The sequence below is a fragment of the Elaeis guineensis genome, chromosome 2 (genome assembly GCF_000442705.2).
Source record: "Elaeis guineensis isolate ETL-2024a chromosome 2, EG11, whole genome shotgun sequence".
Classification (NCBI taxonomy): domain Eukaryota; kingdom Viridiplantae; phylum Streptophyta; class Magnoliopsida; order Arecales; family Arecaceae; genus Elaeis; species Elaeis guineensis.
Window position 1 is genome coordinate 112,919,699 of NC_025994.2, and position 14,203 is coordinate 112,933,901.

Genomic DNA, 14,203 nt, shown 5'->3' on the forward strand with positions numbered 1-14,203 from the left:
CTGCAAAGGAACGGCCGCACTGACCGGAGGCGGCTCCGACGGGACCCTCCGACGGTCAAGTCAGAGAGGTGACTGGGCAACAGTGAAATGCAGACAGAGAGCTCTGAGAGGGAGAAAGAGAAGGAGCGAGCCTGCGTATGGGAGAGACGGGCGGATCGACCCTTTGCACTGTTGCCTTTCCCGGTATATAGTGGAGCACGGTATGGCGCGTCATTAATGGCGCGGACAAGTGAGGAACTGTCAACTCACTGTAGGCTGTCAGAGCGCGTGAAAATGTCATGTCGCCGTGTAGCCGTCTAATCACCAGGGTTGACCCGGCTCCGGCGGGACAATGCCCCTAGGTAACTGTGCCGCATGTCCGTGTCAGAACTGACAACGTCTGGCGGCCGTACGGCGGTTGGTGGAGTCGGCCGACCCAAGGTTGGTGGCCAGCAGAGTGGCGTCGGACTCCTCCGTCGGTCGGCGAGCTTCGTGTGGGTCGGCTACCGGACCTCTGGGTTTAGTCGGTCGGGATGGACCGTGGAATGCCGCATTAGCCGCTGCCAACGTCCGTTGGCCTGTCGCCCGACTCACGATCGGCCAGTCAGAGTCGTTCGTCGGGCCGTCGGTTGGTCGGTCAAGCCGCAGACGTCGGGCCCTCCGATAGTCGGTCGGTGGTCGGGCCGCCAGCCGGTCGGCCCTCCGATAGTCGGTCGGTCGGTCGGGGCCCCGAGGTCGGGCCCTCCGATAGTCGGTCGGTCGGTCGGTGGGTATCCCCCAACAGTTGCCCCCTCCACTCCTAAGTCGGGTGGAGAGCTGGCCGATGCCTTCATTCGGGTAGCAAGGCCGGGCGACTGGGAGTGGATTTGTCGCACGTGCAGATCCGACCGTACCGCCGGCTGATCCGCTGTCTGACGCCTCACGAATCCCAAGTGATCCGAACGTCTATTCGATGCCAGAAGTCGCGCCGGCGTCCGGTGCCGGACGCCGCGTCTTGTCGTCGTCAGCCGTCACGTCGGTGTCAGAAGATCGGGTGCCGGACGATACGGCGTCAGTCGATCGGATATTCGGCGCCGATCGTGGGTGAGGCGTCCCATCGGGAACGCGGACCGGCGCGGGCGGCCGACTGCGGAGCCAACTCCCGCGCGCCGCGTGTCATGGTGGTTGGCCGGCGTCCGCTCCGGCATTTAATAAGGGCGGTGCGGGCACCCGGGGCGAAGCGCGCCGAGTCCCAGCCAACCGGTGGGCGCCACGCGTCGCGCATCTGGAGGACTTTGGTCGGCGCGGGAGCATCTCGGCCGTCGGTCGGCCCTATATATATAGGACCTCCCGGACCCTGACCACATTTGCCACTTGCTGGGGGAAACTCTGTCCGGGCGATTTCTCGGTCGTCGCGGGCAGGGCTCTTCTCTACCTCCGGAGGGTCCATCGGGTTCGTGGTCCTCCTTCCCTTTTTGCCTTCTTCCTTCTTTCTCTTCTTTCGGTCCCTGCACAATGACCAGGAAACCGACTCAGGGAGCTCGGTCGGGGAACCCGACCGACGACACCCGATCGGCTCCGGAAGATGAGGCCTCCTCGCTTTCGGGGCCGAACGTCGATCAGCTTCGGGAGCACTATCGCATCCCGGAGCAGTTTCGGCTCTCCGCCCAGGGGCCGGCGGTCGGGTCAACAACCCTCCGCCTGGCGACCTGGCGCTGTACGTTGAGGACCTTCGTGCGGGTCTTCGACTTCCGATTCCGGAGTTCGTCCGGAATCTGCTGGATTACTACGGACTCTGTCCGGCGCAACTGGCGCCGAACTCTGTCCGGCTAATCATTTCTTTCGCGCTGTTGTGTCAGCTCTTGCCGACCAACCCTCGCGTTTTCCTCTTCCGGGCCTTCTTTGTGCTCCGACCCCACCCTAAAGCCCGAGGGTGGTGGCTCTTCAATCCCTGGAAGGGTCTTGCTTTCATAACCGGTCTTCCATCGTCCATTCATGGATGGAAGAATCAGTTTTTCTTTGTTTCCTCTTCCTCCTCTTGGGGCTTTCCTTCTCGCTGGGGTGTACCCCGAACTGAGGCCAACGACAACAGTCGGGTCGACGTGGACGACCGGGAGGACTTCCACCGACTCAAAGATATGTCGGTCCCGAAGCAGAGGGAGCTTGTTACCGAGCAAGCTCTCTATGATGCCGGCTTGAGTCTGGTCCCCCGAATAGGTATCGCCCGATCCCCTAGCTTGTCTTTTTGTTCGGCTTTAGGGTAGTTCCGGTCCGGCCTTTGACATTGGTCGGTTTTGCAGGGACACCGCCGAGGATGAGGCCGACCGACGCCGAAATTCGTCAGTTTGCCGCCGCGAGGAAGAGGCCAGCGTCGGGGGCAGGCCCTTCGCGCCCTTCCAAGAGACCAGCCCAGTCCAGCCGACCGTGGAAGCGTCGGCGACCGAGGGGTCGGAGCCAATCATAGCCCTCGCGGCTCCGACCGTCCGAGTCGAGGAGAGGACGACCGAGGAAGTGGCCGAAGGGGTGTCGGCGGTTTCGCCGCCGCGGGTGGAGCCGGATGTCGTTCGGGAAGCCGAACATCGTCCGGAGGCGTCCGCTGGCGCAACGGGGGGCGCCGGGTCGAACTCCAGCGTCCCATCGCTGCCAGCCCCGTCGGTCGGGGCAGCTGATCGGGGGAAAGCCCCGATGGAGCCCTCGGAGGAGGAGAGATCAATGCCCCCCAGCGCATACTACCCTGAGGGTGCGTCGGCCTTGGCCGACCACAACCTTGCGAGGAGGTTGTGCCAGGGGATCCTCCTCCCTACCGACGTTCAGTCGTTGCGGTCTCGGCAAGTGACCGAAATGCTGTCGCGGTTCTACCCGTCGATGGTGGAGGTAAGCTTCGCGTCACCTTTCACTTTAGAAGAATTTTCGTTTGCCACATAATTCTGACAAAGCTTCTTTCTGTCGGCAGTTGATCTTCACCATGTCCGAGCTGGAGGCCGGATACCGAAGGTTCGGCGACGTTCGGGCAGCATTCAAGGAAAGGTCGGCAGCGGCCGAGGCCGAGAGAGGGAGGCTGGTCGACCAACTGCAGGAGTCGGTCGACCGGGAGGCCAAGTTGACGGACGAGGTCTCCCGGCTCATGGCTGAACTAAAGTCGGCCAAGAAGGAGGCCAAGCACAAAGGTCGGGTCGTGCGCCGTCTTCGACGCGAACGGGACGGTGCCACCTCCGAACTCCAAGGGGAACGCGAGCAACTTCGGGCCAGCCTGGGGAAGCTCGCGGAAACCGAAAAGGACTTGTCCATCGCCCAAATCGACGCCGAAATTGCCAGGGCCGAGGCGGAGTTGGCAAAGGAGGAGCTGGCCCACACTGAGGACGAGGCACGGTCGGCGAGGGAGTCGGCCGATCGTGCGGTTGAGGACTTCCGGGCCTCCGACCGGTACAAGGAGGAGATGCTCGAGTCGGGCTTCGCCTCCTACCGGGTCGGGTTCGAGGATGGTCGGGATGCCGTCCATGCCCTGTACCCGGAGGTGGACGTCAGCCGAGTCGTCCCGCTGTTCGCCGAGGAAGGAGCCGAAGAAGAAGGAACGGAAGAGATGGCCGACCAGCCGTCGGGAGGCGTCATCGTGGTGGAGGAAGCCGTCCCGGAGCAGGTGCCGACCGAAGTTCCTTTATCGACCGAAGCCCATCTCTCGGCAGCCGATCAATCGTTGCTTATGGCCGAGACGCCGATCATCCCTGATCCTCCGTCGGTCGAAGAGATCGATCAGGACGGGTGATCGGCGCTGCCGACTATCTTTATTTTGTCTTTTTTGAAAATACATGTAATCGGGCTTCGGCCCGACTTTGTAATGTTTTTTGATCAATGAGTGAAATTGTCTTCTCTTTTGCTTCTTGTTTGCAATGTTTCTTATCGCTGTAATGTCGAACCCTAGTCACCAACTTAGAGAAGTCGTCAACCCGGGTAGGTCGGTAAGACCTAACCGGCTTGCACAGTTCCGAAGTAGCTTGTATCCCGACTTTAGGTCGGTTTTCAATAATTATAGTCGCTATTCGGGCGCATCTGTTAAGTCGGGAGCCGACCGAACCTGGTAAAGGTTCGGCGGCCGGACCTCCGTAGACGCACTTAGTCGGTCATCATCCGGCGCAGTGTCGGGGGCAGGATAGTAAGTCGGGTCCCCATGCTCTTGCGTCGGGTTTCGTGTCTTTCGACAGACGGTGGCAAGCCGAGTGTCGTTCAGCCGGCCGTAGGTCGGTCGGCGAGTAGTGGGTGCGACTGAGGTCGCATCATGTGATAGACGGTGGTAAGCCGAATATCCCTCGACCGGCCGTAGCCTGGTCGGAAGTCACGGCAATAGCCGCGTGGGCTTTTAGCCTTTCTTCGGTCGGGGCCCGATCGGCCAGGCGGCCGATGGATTCTGCCCGAAAATTCGGCCGTAGAAGGAGTATAAACTCCCGTCATCGTAGATGCATCGGTCCGTGTAAGGGGCCGATGTGTCGTCGGTGCCAGATCCGCGTCGATGCGTCGGGGCTGAGCGTCGATCAGTAGTCAAAGAGTTAGGACTCCGATTTTTCAAACTGAACTTGTATTCCAACGATTGAATTACAGAATTCACTGGTAATACAGCTTCAAGTTGTCGGCGTTCCAAGTCCGGGGAATGGGCTTCCCCTCAAGGGTTTCCAGCCGGTAAGCCCTCGGCCCGAAGGTGTCAGCAACCTTGTAGGGCCCTTCCCAGTTGGGAGCCAACTTCCCTTGGTCCAAGGGCTTCGACACCTCCGCTTTCCTCAAGACTAGGTCGCCAGGTTTAAAGAGCTTTGGTCTGACCTTGGCGTTGTAGTACCGGGCAACCCTCTGTTGGTAGGAGGCCATTCGAATTTGAGCCTCATTTCGCAGTTCGGGGAGAAGATCTAGGTCGGCTCTCCGGCTTTCGGAGTTGTCCGGCTCGCGGTACTGCTCGACCCTTGAAGATGGCAGGCCAATCTCGAGCGGGATCATGGCTTCTGTCCCGTAGGCCAAACTGAACGGCGACTCTCCGGTTGGGACGCGGGGGGTCGTTCGGTAAGCCCACAGGACGGAGCCCAGCTCGTCGACCCAGAGGCCTTTGGCTTCGTTCAGTCGGGTCTTGAGTCCATGGAGCAGGGTTCGGTTCGTCACCTCAACCTCGCCGTTGGATTGTGGGTGCCCGACTGAAGTTAGTCGATGACGGATGTGGAACCTGGCGCAGAAGTCCTTGAAGTCTTGGTTGTCGAATTGCCGTCCGTTGTCGGTGATGATGGTGTGCGGCAATCCGAACCTGAAGATGATGGACTTTTGGACAAAGTCCTCCATCTTCCGCTCGGTGATCTGCGCCAAGGGCTCGGCCTCGACCCACTTCGTGAAGTAGTCGATGGCGACAACGATGAACTTCCTTTGGCCCGACGCCGGTGGGAAGGGGCCGAGAATATCGACTCCCCACTGAGCGAAGGGTCATAGAGCGACAATGGGAGCGATTTGGCTGGCCGGTTGGCGCTGAATATTGGCATACTTCTGGCATGGCTCGCACCTTCGGACCAACTCTGCCGCATCCTTCCTCATGGTCGGCCAGTAGTAGCCCTGTCGCAAGACCTTGAAGGCTAAGGACTTGCCCCCCAAGTGATTCCCGCAAATTCCTTCGTGAACCTCTCGGAGAGCGTAGTCGGCGTCGGTCGGTCCCAAGCACCTGAGCAGAGGGAGGGAGAACGACCTCTTGTAGAGTCGGCCGTCCATGATCACATATTGTGACGCCGACCATCGGAGTCGCTTGGCCTCCGCGGGATCTTCGGGACTGGTCCCGTCGGACAGGTACCGGACGATCGGGTCCATCCAACTTGGTTCGGACGCTAGCTGCTGCATTTCTTCGACCCGATCAATGCTCGGCTGTTGGAGGTTTTCGACAAACGTCCGACCCAAAGAATCATAGGCCGACGTTGCCAATCTGGAGAGAGCATCGGCACGGGCGTTCTCCGTCCTGGGGATGTGGGAGATCTCGAAATACTCGAGGCGGGCCACGAGATCCTTTACCTTCTGAAGATACTTGATCATGGTCGGATCTCGCGCCTCGAAGTCGCCCTTGACCTGCCCCACGATCAGCTGAGAGTCGGAGAATGCCCGGAGGCTGTCGACGCCCAATTCCTTCGCCATCCTCAAGCCCGCGAGGAGTGCCTCGTATTCGGCTTGATTGTTGGAGGCCTTGAAGTCGAACCGGAGGGCGTATTCGGTGACTACCCCATCCGAGTTCGTGAGCAGGAGCCCGGCCCCGCTTCCCTGAGCGTTGGAGGCTCCGTCGATGTGAAGTACCCAGGTGGAGATCGGGTCCCGCTCAGAGACCGAATCTCGCCCCGGGCCTTCAGCTCCCGACCTTTGGTCGGTCGTCGGGCATTCGGCGATGAAGTCGGCCAAGACCTGAGCCTTCAAGACAGGCCTTGGTCGGTACTGAATGTCGAACTCGCTAAGCTTCATTGCCCACTTAGCGAGTCGTCCGGATGTGTCGGGTCGGCGCAGTACGGCCCTCAGGGGCTGGTTGGTGAGTACCACGATGGCGTGGGCCTAGAAGTATGGTCGGAGCCGTTGCGCGGATACGGTCAGGGCGAAGACCATCTTTTCCGTCTCCGAGTATCTGGCTTCGGCGCCGTGGAGCACTTTGCTGATGTAGTAGATGGGCTGATGGGTTCGGCACTCGTTTTCCCGAACGAGCACCGAACTGATCGCCTCAGAAGATGTGGCCAAGTAGAGATACAAGGTCTCCCCGATCTGCGGCTTTACGAGCAGCGGCGGGGAAGCCAAGTACCTCTTCAGGTCTTCAAAGGCCTGTTCGCATTCATCCGACCAAGAGAAACCGTTCGCCTGGCGCAGGGTTTTGAAGAACGGGAGGCACCTTTCAGCTGATCGGGAAATGAATCGGCTAAGAGCGACGATTCTCCCGTTCAGTTGTTGGACCTCCTTCTTGGTGTTCGGATGACGCATGTCGAGGATCGCCTTTATCTTCTCAGGGTTTGCCTCGATCCCTCTCTGAGAAACGAGGAATCCGAGGAACTTCCCCGAGGTCACCCCGAAGGCGCATTTGGTCGGATTGAGCTTCATTCGGTGTCGCCGAAGGGTGCGGAAGGTCTCCTCGAGATCCTGAACATGGTCCGGGATCTGCGTGCTCTTTACCAGCATGTCGTCCACGTACACCTCCATGTTACGCCCGATCTGGTCTTTGAAGACCTTGTTGACGAGTCGCTGGTAGGTGGCGCCGGCATTCTTCAATCCAAAGGGCATCACCCGATAGCAGTAGAGGCCCTTGGGGGTCACGAACGCGGTGTGCTCCTCGTCTTCAGGCGCCATCCGGATCTGATTGTACCCGACGAAGGCGTCCATGAAGCTGAGCAGTCGAAATCCGGACGTCGCATCCACCAGCTGGTCGATCTTCGGGAGTGGAAAGCTATCCTTCGGGCATGCTCGGTTGAGGTCGGTATAGTCGATGCAGATCCTCCATTTCCCGTTGGCTTTCTTGACCATGACGACATTGGCGAGCCAATCGGGATACGTGGATTCCCGAATGAAGCCCGCCTCGAGCAGTTTGTCCACTTCTTCGTCAATGGCCTTCTGCCTCTCTGGGGCGAAGGACCTTTTCTTCTGCCTCACCGGCTTCATTGTCGGGTCGATGTTGAGTCGGTGAGTCATTGTTTCCGGAGGGATGCCCGACATATCTGCTGCCGACCATGCGAATACGTCGGCGTTGGCCGTCAGCAGCTCCGCCAGTCGGTGGCGTTCGGCGTCGGGCAATTGAGACCCGATCCAAACTTTTCTGTCGGGATTTTCTCCTACCGGGATCGCCTCGAGCCGCTCGGCCGGCGAACCCCGCTCTTCCTCCTCCCGTTGATCCAGTTTGTCAATTGTCAGGGGATCCTTTGTCTCGTCGCTTTGAGCGGAGATTTGAAAGCATCGTCGGGCGAGCTGTTGATCTCCGCGCATCTCCCCGACTCCGTTTTCAGTCGGGAATCGAACAAGGAGATGGTACGTCGAGACGATCGCCCTGAAGGCGTTCAGTCCGGGTCGCCCGAGTATGGCGTTGTAGGCCGAAGGAACTCGGACGACCGCGAAAATGAGGGAGACCGTTCTTTGCCGTGGTTCGGTACCGACCGTCACGGGCAAGGTGATTTCTCCTTCTGTCGTGACGGTGTCTCCGGCAAAGCCGATCAAGGGCGTGGAGACCCCACTAAGTCGATCAGTCGGTAGTCGCATTCGGGAGAAGGTAGAGTAAAACAAAACATTTGTCGAACTTTCATTATCAACAAAAATTCGTTTTACATCATAATTGGCTATTGTCGCCGACACAACAACAGCGTCGTCGTGGGAAGTCTGGATGCCCCGAACGTCGTCTTCCGAGAAGGTAATCACGTCGTCCGGACGCGGCTTTTTCGTCGGCTCTCCTCCTGCAGACGTCCCCGGGCCCAGCCGCTTGGAGATCATGTTGATGACTCCAGCCGTCGGCTGGTTAGTCGGTGCCTCTTCAGTCGGCTGGGGGCGTCGATCGGCAGTCGGCCGGGTCGGCGGACCCTTTCGAAACTTGCCGAGATACCCTCGGCGGATGAGATTTTCGATCTCATCCTTCAACTGGATGCATCGCTCGGTGTCGTGGCCGTGGCTCCGATGGAACCGGCAGTACTTCCGATGGTCGAGGCCCTTTGCCTTCAGAGGCGGAGGCCGTCGCAGGTATTCTTTCCCTTCGATCTCCATCAAGATCTGCGCACGGGGAGCGGAGAGAGGAGTGTAGGAGTCATACCTGGGACGCACCGACCTCGGAGTCTGTCGGCGGGGTGATTTTTGGATCTGGCGGGGTGGAGAAAGCCGACTATCGGCCGGGGGCCTGCTTGGTTCGGCGGGCTCCCGATATTTTCTTCGCTTCTCCTTCGGACCCCTGGGCTCGACCAGACGTCGGTCGGACGCTCCTTCGTCCGCGCGCATATACTTGTATGCGCGCTCCAGTAGCTCGGCGTATGTTCGGGGGAGGGTCTTGTCCAGAGAATAAGTAAATCGGGACGACCTCAGGCCCCGCTTCATGGCTGAAACCGCCATGTCTTCGTTGAGGTCCCGGACCTCGAGCGTGGCCGCGTTGAATCGCGCCACGAAGTGTCGGAGCGCCTCGTTTTCCCCCTGCTTGAGGGAGAAAAGGCTATCCGACGTTCGCGGCGGCTTTCGGCTAGTGCTGAAATGGGCCACGAACGAGTGCTCGAGCTGCGCGAAGGAATGGATACTGCCCGATCGAAGACCGGAGTACCAAGCCCTGGCAGCCTTGCGAAGTGTGGCGGGGAAGCCGATGCAAAACAGAGCGTCGGTTGCCCCTTGAATCGTCATAAGAGCTTTGTAGCTCTCGAGGTGGTCGACTGGGTCGGCGGAGCCGTCGTATGGCTCTACGTTCGGCATTTTGAACCGACTGGGAATCGGCTCATCGAGGACCAGTCGAGAGAGAGGCTGGGCGGTCTGGAAGTCGACGTCGTTCGAAGACTTCTGGCCGTCCATTTGCAGTTGGGCGAGCCGACGGTCGATCTCCTCGAACCGTCGCTCGTAGTCGTCCACTCGTCGATGCTGGGAGACCCCAGGAGTGGAGCCTCCGGAAGACTCTGAAGGAGAGGCCGACGGTGTGCGCGGCCGCTTTTCCTTCCTCGCCCGTTCCAACGGGGAAGGAGAGGGCCGCTGGGACCGTCGATCGTCGCGCCGAAGTCGACCCTCCTCCTCCCCGTGGGAGCGCTGTTGGGAGTGCTCGCCTGGAGGCGGCAGGGGTCGGCGCGACCGTCGGCGGCTGCTCCTGGAAGGCATAGGTCGGGCCGCCGGTTGTTGCTGGAGGCTTTTGACTGCGTCGGTCAGTACGGTCATCTGCCGTACAATGGCCGCAATCTGCGCCTCCGTAGTCACTGCAGGGCGCGGAGAGCTAGGCTCCGCCGTCGGTGGTGGTGGAGAGGCCTCTTCCCGGCGGGAAGAACGCCTTGCCGACCCAGTGATTCTCGATCGTTGAGCTCTTGTCTTTGTCATGTTGTCCCCTTCCTGGCGCGCCAATCTGTTGCGGCCAATCGCCTCGTCGCCCGATCGCCGGGAAGCGTGCACCTGCAAAAGGAAGTCCGCACTGACCGGAGGCGGCTCCGGCGGGGACCCTCCGACGGTCAAGTCAGAGAGGTGACTGGGCAACAGTGAAATGCAGACAGAGAGCTCTGAGAGGGAGAAAGAGAGAGGAGCGAGCCTGCGTATGTGGGAGAGACGGGCGGATCGACCCTTTGCACTGTTGCCTTTCCCGGTATATATAGTGGAGCACGGTATGGCGCCGTCATTAATGGCGCGGACAAGTGAGGAACTGTCAACTCACTGTAGGCTGTCAGAGCCGCCGTGAAAATGTCATATCGCCGTGTAGCCGTCTAATCACCAGGGTTGACCCGGCTCTCGGCGGGACAATGCCCCTAGGTAACTGTGCCGCATGTCCGTGTCAGAACTGACAACGTCTGGCGGCCGTACGGCGGTTGGTGGAGTCGGCCGACCCAAGGTCGGTGGCCAGCAGAGTGGCGTCGGACTCCTCCGTCGGTCGGCGAGCTTCGTGTGGGTCGGCTACCGGACCTCTGGGTTTAGTCGGTCGGGAATGGACCGTGGAATGGCCGCAGTTAGCCGCTGCCAACGTCCGTTGGCCTGTCGCCCGACTCACGATCGGCCAGTCAGAGTCGTTCGTCGGGCCGTCGGTTGGTCGGTCAAGCCGCCAGACGGTCGGGCCCTCCGATAGTCGGTCGGTCGGTCGGGCCGCCAGCCGGTCGGGCCCTCCGATAGTCGGTCGGTCGGTCGGGGCCCCGAGGTCGGGCCCTCCGATAGTCGGTCGGTCGGTCGGTGGGTATCCCCCAACACAAGCTAATCTCTCTGACGTGCCAAGAAATCTCTCAGGATTCAATCAATGTTCTAGAAATTTCACAAAGTTAATAAGAGAACGAAACAAAAAAAAGCAAAGGGAAAGGGCACCCAAAGAAGCTGGCTCACCGGCCAGGAGGTGGACGACCGAAGCCAAGAAGACGATTGCCGATGGGATGAAGACAACCATCCAGTAATAGCCCGCCGCCTCCTCGTCCGTCAAATAGAATGCACCGTGGTACCCGTACATATCAGGCTCCTGGGTGGCATTGATCGGCGGCGCCTGGATCCTGCGGTCCCTGCAGAACGGCCGCCGGCTGGCATCCCCGGGGAAGACGATGCTCATGCTCACGGAGACAGCGATGACGACAGCGAGGCCGAGCGCCGCCGCGAGGACCGCGGCCAGGGGCCTCTGGAGGCGGCCCCAGGCCTTCACCTCCTCCCGGAGGCTCTCGTATTCGTGCTTCGGCATAAACGCCTGGCGAAGGGCGTCGCCGATGATCGCCATAGAAAGAAGAGGAAGAAAGACCGAACCCGATCTGCGGATTAGGGTTTCCGGATTCAATGCGCAAGAACCCTAAGCAAGGCTTCTGCGGGGAGATTCATGGAGCTAGAACGATTCTGGGGTCGACTCCTAACCCTAAGTTGAGGATTTTAGCTTGCCATAGGCGGCAGCTGTTGATTCTTGTATGGATTTTTGGTTGTCACCTGCCAGCACCAAACCAACTTTGTCGTCTCTCGCGAAAGAACAAAATAAATGGAGTCTATCCTTGCAGAAGTTTAGACTGTAAACCCTAATCTTCTGATCGCCGGAGGAATAAACGATGGTTTGCTTGCAAGCAACTTGCGACGACGGCAAAAGTTGCCGACTTGCTGCATGCATAAATGCACAGAGAAAATTCTTTTGAGCCCCTAACAAAAAATAAATTGCTTATGGGTCCGTAAGTTGACAAGTTGAGGAAGATTACTTATATTACTCCAGAAAAAAAAAAAAAGAAAAAACTAAATTCTAATAGACTTTTATTATATCTTAATTTACATACAAAGCCTTGGATTATAAGATCCATATGAAGTCCACAAGAGCTAAGGACTCTAATTTATATAAGCTGGAGCATGTGTAGAGTGTGAACCGTTGGACATGCCTCACTAGAAGATATCATGGAAGCTTTGCGTTATATGGGGAAATGGATCATAAAAATGTTTAGAAAAACAATGTTTTGTGAGCCACTGGTTAAAGATTGCATTACCAACTTCACATTAGTCATAGAGATTCCAGTTAGTACTCAAATGTATATTCTTGAGGGGAAGGAATGTCAATGATAACTATCAATTAATACTGATATTTGGTTAGAGGGGATCCATCTATTGTAATCTCTTGATTACAATATGGAGAAAAAGGTAAGGATGTCTTAATATCTATAAACTTAAGTTCATCTCACCATTTTTTTTACTGATTTTTATTGCCGATCATGTCTGCAAACATGCAATTGAGTTGCAGGCTCATCAGTACGAAAAGTTATAACCATGATGGCAATTTTTATATGAAAAACCACTTATTTAAGTGAGTTGAACGAGATCTCCACACTCTACCAATGGTTGTATTGTCACAAGGTTTCTATCCTCTTTCTTTAACCAAAAAAATAATAAAAATGTATTCTAAGAAAAAACTTGTGACGACGGAAGAAAGATATTCTTGATCTCTCTATCATGACAGGAGAGGATTCTGTTTGATATATTCGGCATGCAAGTCATGCAATACAACTTTTGTTGAGAGTAACTACTGTTTAAAAGTTTTAGAAAACAAAACTTTTGTCATGGCAGAAAGAATGATTTCAATATTGCACTTCGAATATAGTATTATTTCTCTAAGAAGTTTTTACGTTGGTAGCAGCCATGTTAGTTATATAAAAATTTCCAAAAAGCATTCTAAAAATTTCCAAACTATCTCGTACCAAAAAAATGACAAACTGTTCTTTTATATATTCAACTTTTGATCTCCTAAGATCTTGGAAGAATACCACTTCAGCGTACTTCCCCCCTGTTGGGTTTGTAGCTTCCAAAATTCTAACCTCCAGCCACCATATTTCTTCTCTTTTTTCCTTCTTTCTAAATTACTGACCAAATTCCAATGGATCTTAAAATTACCTGCCTCCCAGAACTAAGATTATAACAATCTATTATTTATGCCAAATATGCATTGCACGTGCTAAAATCTAGTCTAATACCATATAACCAAAACTATGAAGAGGAGTGTTGGTGAAGCATTAGGTCCCCATATTTCCATGTTTTAGTCATGTGAATCTAACATACCATACTAGTGACACTTGTGTGTTATCTTAGTGATGTTACTATCAACAAAAATCCAGCAAAATTTTCATTTTTCTACTTTTTCTTTATCTGGTTATCATAAACACCAACCATGCAGCATGGCACCCAAATGAAACTATCATTTATAAATTTTCCTAAGTTTCTTTAAAAAAAAAAAAAAAATCCATCACTTTCCATCTCCATGCCATTAAATAGAGAAGGGAGATCTTTATTTGCTTTACCAAAAATAAAAAAAATAATAATAATCAATGCAATAATATTTTTTTTTCTCCAACTCCATCCGAGAACATGTTGAAGAAGACCTGTGATTATTAATTAGACCAGGTTCTTTGCTTAGCTAGTAGATCAGTCTAACAACAAAGCAATACGAATTGGAATGATCAAATTAGAAAAAAGTATAATACACATGCATCTGTATATGTTGCTTCATGGTTGAATTGATCCATCAAATTTGCAATAAATCTGATCTAATTTAAGAAGACACTTGGTATGGGGTGATTATCCCAAATTCAAAGATGATATGGATGAAGATGATGAAATCATCGTATTTAATTGCATGATGACGATCCTACGTAATAATGATCTGAAATCATCCCTACTTCTTGAATCACCGTCAACCCAACGATGGAAATCTATCCTTAGGATCAGAAATCTCAGTGATCTTGAGCTGAAATTTGAGAATTTAGTAGAAAAAATTGACATATCAATATACTATTAATATATTATATCAATTATATATATAATATTATGTTATATTGATATTATATATACTATTTTATGATATATATTATATTATAATATATTATTAATCATATTGCTATTTAATGATAATTTCAAATTATAGTAGAAATGTATTATGGTGCTTTACATCTATATAATAAAATTATTTTATTGTTCTAATCAAACTAAATATTAATATTAAAATAATATATTACTAGTATATATCAAAATATTAATTTTATAATAATAATTACTCTATTTTTATAGAATTGATAATTTATAGGACCAATAAATATAGTTTTATAGGATATATCCGTAATCAATATAT

General features: G+C 54.5%; 1 protein-coding gene across 1 annotated transcript; it reads right to left on the bottom strand.

Annotated features, from left to right (window-relative positions):
* Window positions 1-10,346: 10,346 nt before the first annotated feature.
* Window positions 10,347-11,724, bottom strand: LOC105044298 (uncharacterized). Its single transcript, XM_073252786.1, has 2 exons — window positions 10,957-11,724; window positions 10,347-10,878 (listed from the first exon to the last, which is right to left on the bottom strand). The coding sequence occupies exons 1-2, from the start codon at window positions 11,333-11,335 to the stop codon at window positions 10,871-10,873; spliced, it is 387 nt and encodes a 128-aa protein (XP_073108887.1). The 5' UTR covers window positions 11,336-11,724; the 3' UTR covers window positions 10,347-10,870.
* Between the last annotated feature and the right edge of the window lie 2,479 nt (window positions 11,725-14,203).